Here is an 11,671-nt window from a genome sequence, read left to right as displayed (position 1 = left end):
CAGGTGCCGACGGTGGCCATGTCATCCTTTTAACTGTGTGTATCGTCCAATCTTCTACATGACGTGCAAATTTTTTTCCCACACTTCTTAGGCCTTGTTTAGTTCCCAAAATTTTTTAAGATTCCCCGTCACATCGAATCTTGCGACACATGCATGAAGCATTAAATATAGACGAAAACAAAAACTAATTATGCACTTTACCTGTAAATCACGAGACGAATCTTTTGATCATAGTTAGTCTATGATTGGATAATATTTATCACAAACAAACGAAAGTGCTACAGTGGCGAAATCCAAAATTTTTCCCAAACTAAACAAGGCCTTAGACAGTGGTCTCCACGCCGCTGTGGAGCTAATTGATGAGATGTACGGAGACTGTATGCAGCCTGTAAAAAGTCTATAGTTGAAAGTACTGATCGTTAATTTACTGTTGAATGCATGCGCAAGCTCGATGGCTGCCGCGTGTCTCTGCCCTGTTATCCTGGACATGCGTGTGGGCGCTATTGGGGTGTTCTCTGTTCTCTTCTCCTCTGTTGCGCGCGCTCTCAAGCAGCAGAACGGAGGGGCACGAACCTTGATCCTGCCCACTATAGGGGCTAAGGCCAAGGGGGTTAGTTTGGTCCCTTGCGTTTGCGTGAGAAACCTAAATAAAAAAGATAAAATGTTAAATGGAGAAAAGGAGGAGAAAACATCTGTTTTCAACGAATTCGTAGCAAGAGTGCTAATTTTTCAATGACGAGTGAATTGGATGTCAAATGTTCACGGGTGCGTAGATTGGGTGTCAGATATATTCAATTTTCTAGCTGCTCCCTAGGTCTCCTTGCCATTGCTACCGCCATGCCTAGATTGACACCCTCCTCGCTTAGATCCAACCGTGGTTCTAGTTTCCCAAGCCGACATGGGAGCGGTGGGTCTAACTGGCCGGCGTGACCCGTTTTTTCATTGGCGCTTGCTGGTGGAGTTTGCTGATCCATACTATCAACCATTCGTCACACTACCATAGCATCCACCAGATTAATGCAAGAGAAATCGACATACTAAATATTTTTTCTGGGGACGATACAAAACAACGTTCAGTACAGGTGACAAGAGATAAACAAATGGTGGATCTGATTAATAGTTCAAAATAACTAACCCTAAGAAGAAGCATGCCTAATGCAACATCCATATCTAGCTTGACGAAATTGTTTGTCGGTAGCTTGCTCCTATAGTCCTATTCTTCGTCAAGATCCATGTGACTCTCCACCGTCAGAGGATGAATCATTGATTCTGTTGCACAGTTCGTGGCAAACTACAAAGTAGAAAACAAAGCATGTTAATTTGCTAACAACGTAAATGGTAGTTAAAATTAAGATCCACGGAAAAAGCATGGCAAACTACGAAGTGACCTGAGCTCGTGTTTTCCTGCTGGAACACGGTTAGAGGCAGTCCAATTTTGACACCATGTAGTCCACCCAGATCCACTCAATAAAACCCATAATTTGTTTATGGGTGATCCAAAATCCTTTCAAATACTCCACACCCATCCACGTCACTAATGAGGAGCCAAGGCGTAATTTACGAGATGAATTTTTAAATAGTCTAAATTAATCTCAATATCTGTCCAAACTAAAAACACAGATTGCGACTAATTTACGAGACGAAATTTTAAGCCTAATTAGTCTATAATTAATAATAAATTAATCTATGATTGCTACAGTAAAAATATGCTAATGACAGATTACTTAGGCTTTATAAATTCGTCTTGCGGATTACTGATGATCTATAATTTAATTTTTTATTAGTACCTGAACACCTTATCATCCCATATGATATTCGATATGACACCTATTAAATTTATTTAGTCTCTACATCCAAACACCTCTAACCTAGTTGCAAAAGCGGTGGGTGAGCGTGATTGATGGTTGTGTGGTACCCTCTCTAATCATGGTTCTGTTTTTGTTGGTGCTTTTGATTAGCATGTAGCTTGTGCGGAGAGTTTTCCTAGCTAATAAGAAAAATTTCTGGCTCCGCCGCTGATAGATAGCTTGGTGACAGTGGCGGATCCATAATGGGGACAAAGGAGAGACTAAATAGTAAACATATAGGATTAAAACTAGAGATTAATAAGAATTTAAGGTTAATTAATACTAATTTAGTGGACAAATCAGGCTCATAGAGGGCTGGAGCCCACCCAGCCCCCCTTTCGATCCGCCCCTGCTTGGTGACAGCTACTTAGCTATGCCTAGATTGACATTCTTTTACCTTGTCTGTTTAATTTTCTTGGTGCATTGATCATTTCAGCAACCACTTTCTCCTTTGCTGCACGCTGCCCATCGTTATCAACAGTCTTCAGTATTTATTGTAGAATTAACAGTTTCTTCTATTGGCTGGGTTACCCGCTGGTTGCTGTTACCCATTGCCATCTGCACTTATGCTTGGACTTCAGTGATAAACTAAGTGAGACAGGACAAGGAACACAGGTAGCTTGGTGACTGCTAATTAGCTAGATATATATGCCTGGATTAACTTTTCTTGGACTTGGACCTTGCCTCTTTATTTTTTTTCTAGGCCAAAGACCTATGCTACTTAGCTAGATGCTTAGAGCATCTCCAAGAGTTTCCTAAATATTTCTCCTAAAACGTCTATATTCCCAACCTCCTAAAAAGATTTTAGGAGAAAAAAAGAAGTTCATCTCCAATAATTCCTAATATTTGACTTCCAAAAAATCAAATGTTGGTCCCACTTTGCTTTTTTTTCTGCACTCTTTTTTTCGCACGAAACCCTTCGTTGCCGCGCCTACCCATGACGCCGTCGCCTCCATCCATCATGCTGCCCTTTCCAAAAACCTTTCCAGGCATCGGTGATCTCCTCCCAGCGAGCCGTGGCCTTCTTCCAGCCGGCCGTGGACAAGGCCGGTAGCACCTCCCAAGTGGCAGCACTTCCCAAGCACAGGCCGCTAGCGACCAAGGAAAACCCATAGGTAACGGTAGCGGCGGCCGGCACGAATCCATGGCGGCGGCGGCGTAGCAAACCCATGGCAAAGCAGTAGACTGTAGATCAGACTACGTACCTCGATGATATGTTCTCGGCGGCTTCGTTCGTCGACCTAGACCGCGACCTCTATACAACGGATGGACGAGCGGTTGTACGTGAGAAGCAGAAGCCCTACAACAGAAGGCGCGGGAAGAAGGATTCCACACGTGAACGATGGATCCGTGCGACGCATCGTCCGCGCAAAGTTACGCGGAAGAGGCCGGAATTTGCCAAGTCCTAAAAGATTAGAAGTAGATATTAGAAGTTGTTGGAGAAGAGTTTTTGCCCATCTTTCTAAAAAACAAGTATTAGGAGGATGTTTAGGAAACTCTTGGAGATGCTCTTAGATTGAGATTCTAACTAGCCACCTCTCACTGCGACTACCTCTCTTCTCTCTTCACCTGACAAGATCCCTCTTTAGTTTTCTTGGTGCATTGATCATTTCAGCAAATCCTTTCGCCTTTGCTCTGCGTATTTCCCATATTTATCGACAATCTTCTGTGTTTATCGTAGAATTGACTGTTTCTTCTCTTGGGTTACCCTCCCTTTGTTTTGGTTGGCTGGTTTTGCTGTTAACCATTTACCATTGCCATCGTATCTGCACGTATGCTTCGACTTAAGTGATGCTCCTGCCATGACTTATGACTGAATAGGGAACCCGATGGGCCACTCCCCACCCAAACCCTAGGACCCTTGGCTCCTACACCACCATCGGCGGCGGCGGCAGCCCTGTCGCTGGCGCTTGCCCCCTCCCTGCCCCTCCCCTACAACCCTTCCTACATCTGACCCCCTCTCCTCTTCCTCACTCGCGCATGGCTCAGCCAACAATGCTTCTCGCGTCGTACTGCTCCGCCATCGTTCCCCATGCGGCGGCGATGGATGTCGCCATCTCCCACGACCTTTGCCTGAAATTACTTTTCATCGTGTATGAATTCAAACCGTTATTACTTATTGATTCCAAGAATTCAATTACTACAATTACAAATTTCAAAACTTACTATGATTGTTGTTTCAAAAGATTATTCCTACCCAAAAAAATTGGACGTGTCGCCCAAAAATAAGCTATAAAACAAGTACTCCCTTCATCCCGAATTATAAGTCATTCCAAAAATCTTGGAGAGTCAAAGCATCTCAAGTTTGACCAAATTTATATGATAAAATAATATTACTACAATCACAAATTTCAAAACTTACTATGATTGTTGTTTTATATCTACTTAATCTCACAAATCTTTATAAATTTTTAATAATTTTGGTTAAACTTGAGATGTTTTGACTCTCCAAGATTCTTGGAATGTCTTAGAGCAACTCCAGCAGTAGCCCCAAATACAGATCCCCTACTTTTCATTTGGATACTCCACCCATTTTTGTTGGCCCAGTTTTTTTTATACCAATCCACGGAGCCGGAAAAAATTATAGCTGGAGCGAATTACAATGAGAAAATGAACTAAAAGACACCATATTCACATACTAGAATCACACAAATTATGGCAAAAACACTACAATCACACATATTATGGCTAAAAGTAGATGAGAAACACAATCATAATCCTTAAACCATTTTGAGTGAAAGACTCTAATATCACTACCAATACAGGCTTGCTTACTGCTCGTCGGCTGGTGAGGCGTGCGTTGTGCGTGTGCAGTGGTTGGGAGGCCGGATGCGAGCGGCTGGGCAGGGCCGTGGCCGCGCAAGGGAGAGGGGCTGGCCATGGCCAACGCAGCATCAACGATGGGCAACGCCGCGGGCACACGGCGCCGCCGCAGTTAGTGGGCAGCGACGTCCTCATCTCCTTGACTAGGGATTTGACGATTGGAAATTTGGGATCCATCGGTTGAGCTAAGGGATGGAGGAGTATGCGATGGTGGGCTTTGAATATGGGCCTCTCACCTCTGCTGGGCTGAAAGAGCAAAGAAAAGACCCATTCTTCCTCCAGGTTCTAGTGCTGCAGCGTTGTCTTGCCTGCTCGTGCCCGCGACTTGGCACTCCAATGCTTCTCGCTGCCGGTGTTTGTGATGAACGGGTCCGGGGGTATGGGGCAAGCTCGCCGGTAGCTGGGGTGGCCCCGCCCCTAGGGTGGCTCCGCCAGAGCCAACAACAGTACCCAAATTTGGCCACCCAAATCTATTTGATAGACACTGACAAATGGGACCCGTATGTCATTCTCTCTGCCCTTCCTCATCTCCATCTAATAGAGCAGCACGACAGCCGCACGCGAGAGCATTCGTGCTGACGCCACCATGGGATCGGCCTCGCTAGATCTGCGTCGAAACCACGTCGGAGCCTCACGCCAGGACGAGCGTTGGGACCACGCTGGGAAGAGCAGGCAGGAGTCGGACTCACCCACACCGGGAATAGAGCGTGCGCTGGGGAAGAAAGGAGATAAGCGACTTCAGGACGGAAGGGGAGCTGCACGTGCCCCTGGTGGTTGCTGGCGAGGCCTTCCCGGCCGCTGGTGCAGCAACCCTAGCAGGAGCAAAAACCAACTGTTAGGTTGATCTCAGGACCAGCCAACGGCTGGGGCCTTTTCCCTCTGGATCGCGCCCTGATCGGGGGCGCCCAACCGATCCATGGTTGGTGGGCCCCCGACGCGCTGCGCTATATAAACAGGAGTGGGGGCCGCAGGCACGTAACCCTAAGTTCGCTGTGCACACACCCCACTCGACAAACCCTAGGCCATCCGATCGGCTTGCGCAGTGGCGTCGGGAAGCACCACTGCGCCACTCTCCCACCCAGCCGTCGTCGGTCAGTGCCGGTGGAGGCCCGAAGGACGACAGGATCTACTCCGCCACCGCGTCAGCACTCTCAACATGGACGCCACCGGATCCGCTCTTGCCGGGAACACTGATGGTCGAAACCCTAACCTGTCTGTTTCTCTGTTTCTAGTGTAGATTAATCATATGCATGTACCACAGTTTACTGCTACATGTTATTTTGTACCCCGACTCGATTCACTGCTAGTAGATCCTGTTTCTATCAATGGTATCAGCCGATCTAGTAGTAGATCGGGACTCGGGGACCACCCAGCAAGCACAGCAAGTAAGAGGGGATTCTTTTTTCAAAATCCTAAACCTAACTCAGTCAAAACCGAGACCACCCTAACCCTAACGCCTAGATCCAAACGAGCACAGATCGGGGAAAGAGACACCTAACCCCAGTAAGCACAAGAAACTTAGCAGAGAAATCCAGATCGAGGAAGAAAAAAAAAAGCAAGTCTCGGCGAGAAAGAGCCCTGCATGGGGGCCAAGCACAGGGCACCCTCGCGACTCCCATCGACGGCGGCGCGCTCACCCACCACGGGGAGTGCGACCTCCGGCAATAGGGCCCGCGGGGCGCCACCTCCTCCGGCGCCGAGGACTCCAGCGCTGCTGCTGCTGCGGCGGCTTCGCTGCTGCTGGGCGCGGCGCGCGCGTTGCGAGCGAGAAGAAGCAAGGCGCCGGCGGCTCCCTATGCGCCGCACGCCGGAAGAAGGAGCAAGAACGCCAGCGGCGGCTCCCTGCCGACCGGCGCGCTGAGAGAGGAGAGGAAGGGCAACGGCGCAAGAGAAACTGAGGAATGGGGGCTAGGGTTTCAGTGGCGAGCCGGCCTGGGGTTTTGACTCCCCGAAATCAAAGGATGGCCGTCGGATCGTCATCAACGGCCAAGATTTATCTGGGCCAGAAAAAGCCCATGCGGGTTTCGGCACTGGGCCAAATTCGCGCCGCCGGCCCAGGTTGCGGACTGGCTGGGCGCGCCCACCCCGCGCGAAATGGGCTAGGCCAAAACTAGGTACGTGGGCCTGGGCGCTGCGCGCTGCTCCGCGCGCCGAGCTGGGCCGCAAGCGACCGTGGGCCGAATCGTTGGCCGCGGCCTGTTTAAGCATAGTAATTCTTTTGTTATATTCTATTTGATTTTTAGAAGCATTTAAAGATTCAGTTTTGCTCAGTTTTAAATTCTATTTAATTTGCACCAACGTGTATATTAATTAGAAAGCACAGTCAGCAAGTTATGCTTCTGAAAATAGCAAGTAAATTAACGTTTTCCGTTGCGCAAGTTATCTTTTCGTTCTCATATTAAATTGAACCAACGAGATATTTAATTTGAGACATGAGTTTTAAAGCCCAGTATTTTTGTGATATTGTTATTTTTTGACCAACGTTAATAATAACAATATTGCAAATTTCAAGTTCTAATTTTATGCATTTATTCTATTCTGCCCAACGGTGATTAGAATTTATGTAGAGAGTTAATTTTTGTATATCTTGATTTTGACCAACGTTAAATTAAGATATGCAATTATTTTTCCTAGATTTAATGTTGATGTTCTCACTATTTTCTCATGTTTAATTTCAGACCAAGTGCTGAATGCGATGCACTTCATTAGTGCAATTCCAAAGCTGACGGGACAGAACTATGTTCTGTGGCGCGAGGAACTTGATGCTGCTCTAGCACTTGCTGAGATAGATTTGGCTCTTCAGGAGCCAAAGCCCACTGAGCCAGAGGAGCCCGAAAGGGCTCAGAATGAGACCGATGAAGCTTTTGCTAATCGGAAGCGAGACTTTGCTCCTATCAGAGCAAAGTATGATCTTGAGAAGTACAAGTGGGAAAAGTCAAACCGCAAGTGCAAGATTGTCATCAAGAAGACCATCACAGAGGGCCTAAGAGGTGCAATCCCAGAATGTGACACAGCAAAAGAATATCTTGAGAAAGTGAAGAATCAGTTCACTGGTTCCACCAAAGCTCATGCTTCCACCCTGATCCAGAAACTCACTAACATGAGGTTCACAGGGGGAGTGTGAGAGAGCACATTCTGAGCATGAGCACCATGGCAGCCAAGTTAGAGAAGCTAAAGATGCCCCTCGCTGATGGTTTCCTCATTCACCTAGCTCTAAACTCACTTCCTAAAGAGTATGAGACATTTGTTGTTAACTACAACACACAGCCAGAGGAGTGGGATTTAGAAAAGGTGATTGCTATGTGTGTGCAAGAGGAAGAAAGGCTCAAGAATGCAAATGGTGGTTCTGTGAACTTTGTGAAAGGAAAGAACAAGAAGCCATTCTACAACAAGAAAGCTCCAGATGCCTCCACCTCCCAGAACAAGGGAGGAAGCACTTCACAGCCTAAAGCACAACCAAAGCAAGACAACCAGCACAGGCAGGAGGACCCGGATCGCTGTAGATGGTGTAATGAGACAGGACATTGGAAGCATGACTGCCCTAAGTTCATGAAACATTGCCTAGTGAAAGGTGAGGACATTATAACTTTTGTTGATGAATCCTTATATCTAAGTTATGCTAGATCCACATGGTGGATTGACTCAGGTGCAACTGTTCATGTTGCAAACTCTTTGCAGGGATTCAGTGGAGGGAGAACCCTTCAAAGAGGAGAAAGACAGATTAAGGTGGCCACTGGTGTTGAAGCTGAAGTTCAAGCTATAGGAAATTTATCTCTAGATTTAGCTAGTGGCTTCACCCTTGAGTTGCATGATGTTCTTTATGTTCCATCTTTAGCTAGAAATTTAATTTCAATTTCATGTTTGTCAGACTATGGTTTTGATTGCCATTTCAGCAAGAATGATTGTAAGCTACAGTTAAATAATAAATGTGTGGGTCTTGCCTTCCGACAAGACAAACTTTATTTATTATCTTTGTCTGAGAATGTGAATGCTGAATGTAATAATGCTGAGAATGCAATACCCACAGATGCTAGCAAGAAAAGAAAGAGAATTGATTCCTCATCGAAATTATGGCACTGTCGTTTAGGCCATATTTCGAGGGGGAGAATAGAACGCTTAGTCAAAGAATCAATCCTCCCACCATTAGAACTCTCAGAGTTAGAGCAATGCGTTGATTGCATTAAAGGCAAGTTAGTAAAGAACATAAAGAAAGGCGCTAAGCGAAGCACGGGAGTACTAGAATTGATCCACACAGACATCTGTGGACCTTTTCCAGTGACATCTGTGGATGGTTTTGATTCCTTCATCACATTCACAGATGACTACTCTCGTTTTGGATATATCTATCCAATCAAAGAACGCTCAGAAGCTTTAGACAAATTTAAGATATTCAAGGCTAAGGTTGAAAACCAACTAGACAGAAAAATCAAAGTAGTAAGATCTGACCGTGGGGGGGAGTACTACGGTCGACATACCCCTTATGGACAAGTTCCTGGACCTTTTGCAAGGTTCTTACAGGAAAATGGCATAGTAGCCCAGTATTCAATGCCAGGGGACCCACAGCAGAATGGAGTAGCAGAAAGGCGTAACCGTACTCTGATGGATATGGTGCGCAGCATGATGAGCTATTCCACTCTGCCACTGAGTTTGTGGATGGAGGCCTTAAAAACCGCCATTCATATTCTCAACAGAGTTCCAAGCAAGTCAGTACTTAAAACCTCGTATGAGTTGTGGACCGGTAGGAAACCCTCAGTCAACCATCTGCGTGTCTGGGGGAGCCCTGCTGAAACAAAAGTGTTTAACCCAAACATAGGAAAGTGTCGACGAAAGCTGGTCGGCAGTCTACCTTGGGGTATACCCACGGTAGTAGTTTATCGGTAGACGGTGCGCAAACTACGAACTCGATGGTGACGCAGGACACGGACAAGCTTTTTATCCAGGTTCGGCCGCCGAGTTGGCGTAATACCTACGTCCTGCGTCTGGTTGTATTGATTTGTGTTGAGAGAATATGATGTATGATCTGTCCTCTAGGGGACCCCTGCCCCTCCTTATATATCGTGAAGGGACAGAGTTACAAGTAAAGTATCCTATTTGGTACAAAATCTTGTAGCCTTGCGGTGCACGCCGACCAGTCGTGCGCCGCACGTCTTCATCCTGTGGGCCGAGCCACCTCTGATGGTGCGGCCCATATAGGCCCATGAGGGTATAGGGGTTTATACCCCCACAGCTAGTCCCCGAGCACCATGTATTGTGATGTAACACGCCGTCTTGAGCTTCTTCGATTGGTGAGGCTTGACGTCTTCAATAAGCAGGAAAGTCGCCCAAACAGTTGCAATGGTATTTTGACCAACTCAAAAGACAGTTGATCAACATTGACATCGAAGAAGCAGGTTGTTCGAAGAATGCATGGTGCTCTTAATTAAAAAATATTTCTTTCCTGGTGAAGTGTGCCCACTTTACTTTTCTGAAAAGTATAGACCTCAAAATAGCAAGCATATTCACCGCAAGGTGAAGTGTGCCCACTTAGTCCCCGAGCCTTGTAGTAGGTGACGTAGGCACGTGGTGCCAGGGTCAAAAGAAAATTCCCCAAAGTAGTTTTGAGACTGAGATGCATCGCTAGATGCATCGTACCGATGTAGTCCCCGAGCTTGCTGGAAGGCGAAGTATGAGCCTTGTAGCAAGGTCTAAAAAATTGAATTTACCAGTCCCCGAGCATATCATGCTCGTCTGTAATTGAATAGACTAATCGACCAGTCTCCGAGCATATAACGCTCGGTGGTCGGTACAGTCCCCGAATTCTCAAATTGGTGGGCTGGTCGACCAGTCCCCGAGCGTATAATGCTCGGTGGTCGGTGCAGTCCCCAAGTTCTTAAATTGGTGAGCTGGTCGACCAGTCCCCGAGCGTATAGTGCTCGGTGGTCGGCACAGTCCCTGAGCACGTCGTAGGGACCGGTGGACAAGTCCCCGAGCGTGGTTGGGAACGTAAACGTGCTCGGTGGTCGGCACAGTCTTCGAGCACAGCATAGAGAGTAGTCGACAAGTCCCGGAGCGTGGTTGGGAACGTAAACGTGCTCGGTGGTCGGAGCAGTCCCCGGGCACAGCGTAGGGAATAGTCGACGAGTCCCCGAGCGTAGCTTGTCGACTGGGCCAAACCCCTGAAAAATAAATATAAAGAATAGGTAGTACATGATGTATAAATAAACTTTAGATAAAAATCAGTACTGAGATAAGTTTTAGATTTTTTGTTATAAAATTAGCACAAGTAGTTAATTCATCCTAGAGCTTGTACCAGCTCTGGTCTAGCCAACAATCAGCATGAGGTGCGGAACCTAGACACGCGTGGGATTGCCAGCTTCGCCAGAGAGCTACTGCCGACCACCCGGAACGCAGAGGGCGGATCTCGTGCACGTGTAGGGAGGAGTCGGAGACAGTACCGGCTCTGGAAAGCTCGTGTAGGAGAAAAAACTAGTGTGGCTAAACAAAAAGTTGTTTTTGAAGGATAATAAAAAATATTATGCCAAAAATAAATAAGATATTAGAAGTGTACTTATCTTTGGATGAAAGTCTGGTCGGGAGAGTTGCTTGACTTGTTGTCGTGATGGTGGTCGCGGCTATCGTAGCGCCGTTCTTCGCGGCGATTATTATTGCGACTCGTGGTCAGAGCAAGTAGGCCAAACAAGTTGGTCGATAGCCTGAGCTGGTCGGTGTCGTCGATCTGCCTCCCTTTGTAGCAAAGAAGCGGGTGACGCGTTGTCGGCGTGGTCGGAGACGTTGCTGGAGTAGTTGGAGTCGTAGCCAGCGTGGTTGAAGCCGCCGCCGACGTCGATGAAGAAGTGGTTGGTGCAGATCGGATCTACACCTCCTCCGTGGTCGTGGCGGTGAAGCTGTTGAAGCTGACGGTGAACGTGAAGTCGCCCGCCATGGCCACGAAGTCGGGGATGATGACCATCTCGTTCGTCGGGAGAGCTGTACGCATACCCCCTACCTGGCGCGCCACTGTC

General features: G+C 47.2%; 1 protein-coding gene across 1 annotated transcript; it reads left to right on the top strand.

Moving 5' to 3' along the window:
* LOC110437361 lies at positions 7,952-8,639 on the top strand. Its single transcript, XM_021465802.1, has 2 exons — positions 7,952-8,241; positions 8,349-8,639. Exons 1-2 carry the CDS (start codon positions 7,971-7,973, stop codon positions 8,393-8,395), a joined length of 318 nt encoding a protein of 105 aa, XP_021321477.1. The 5' UTR covers positions 7,952-7,970; the 3' UTR covers positions 8,396-8,639.

The sequence above is a fragment of the Sorghum bicolor genome, chromosome 7 (assembly GCF_000003195.3).
Source record: "Sorghum bicolor cultivar BTx623 chromosome 7, Sorghum_bicolor_NCBIv3, whole genome shotgun sequence".
Taxonomy (NCBI): domain Eukaryota; kingdom Viridiplantae; phylum Streptophyta; class Magnoliopsida; order Poales; family Poaceae; genus Sorghum; species Sorghum bicolor.
The sequence above is the reverse complement of the archived record's forward strand: the minus strand, read 5'-3'. Positions and strand labels throughout refer to the sequence as shown.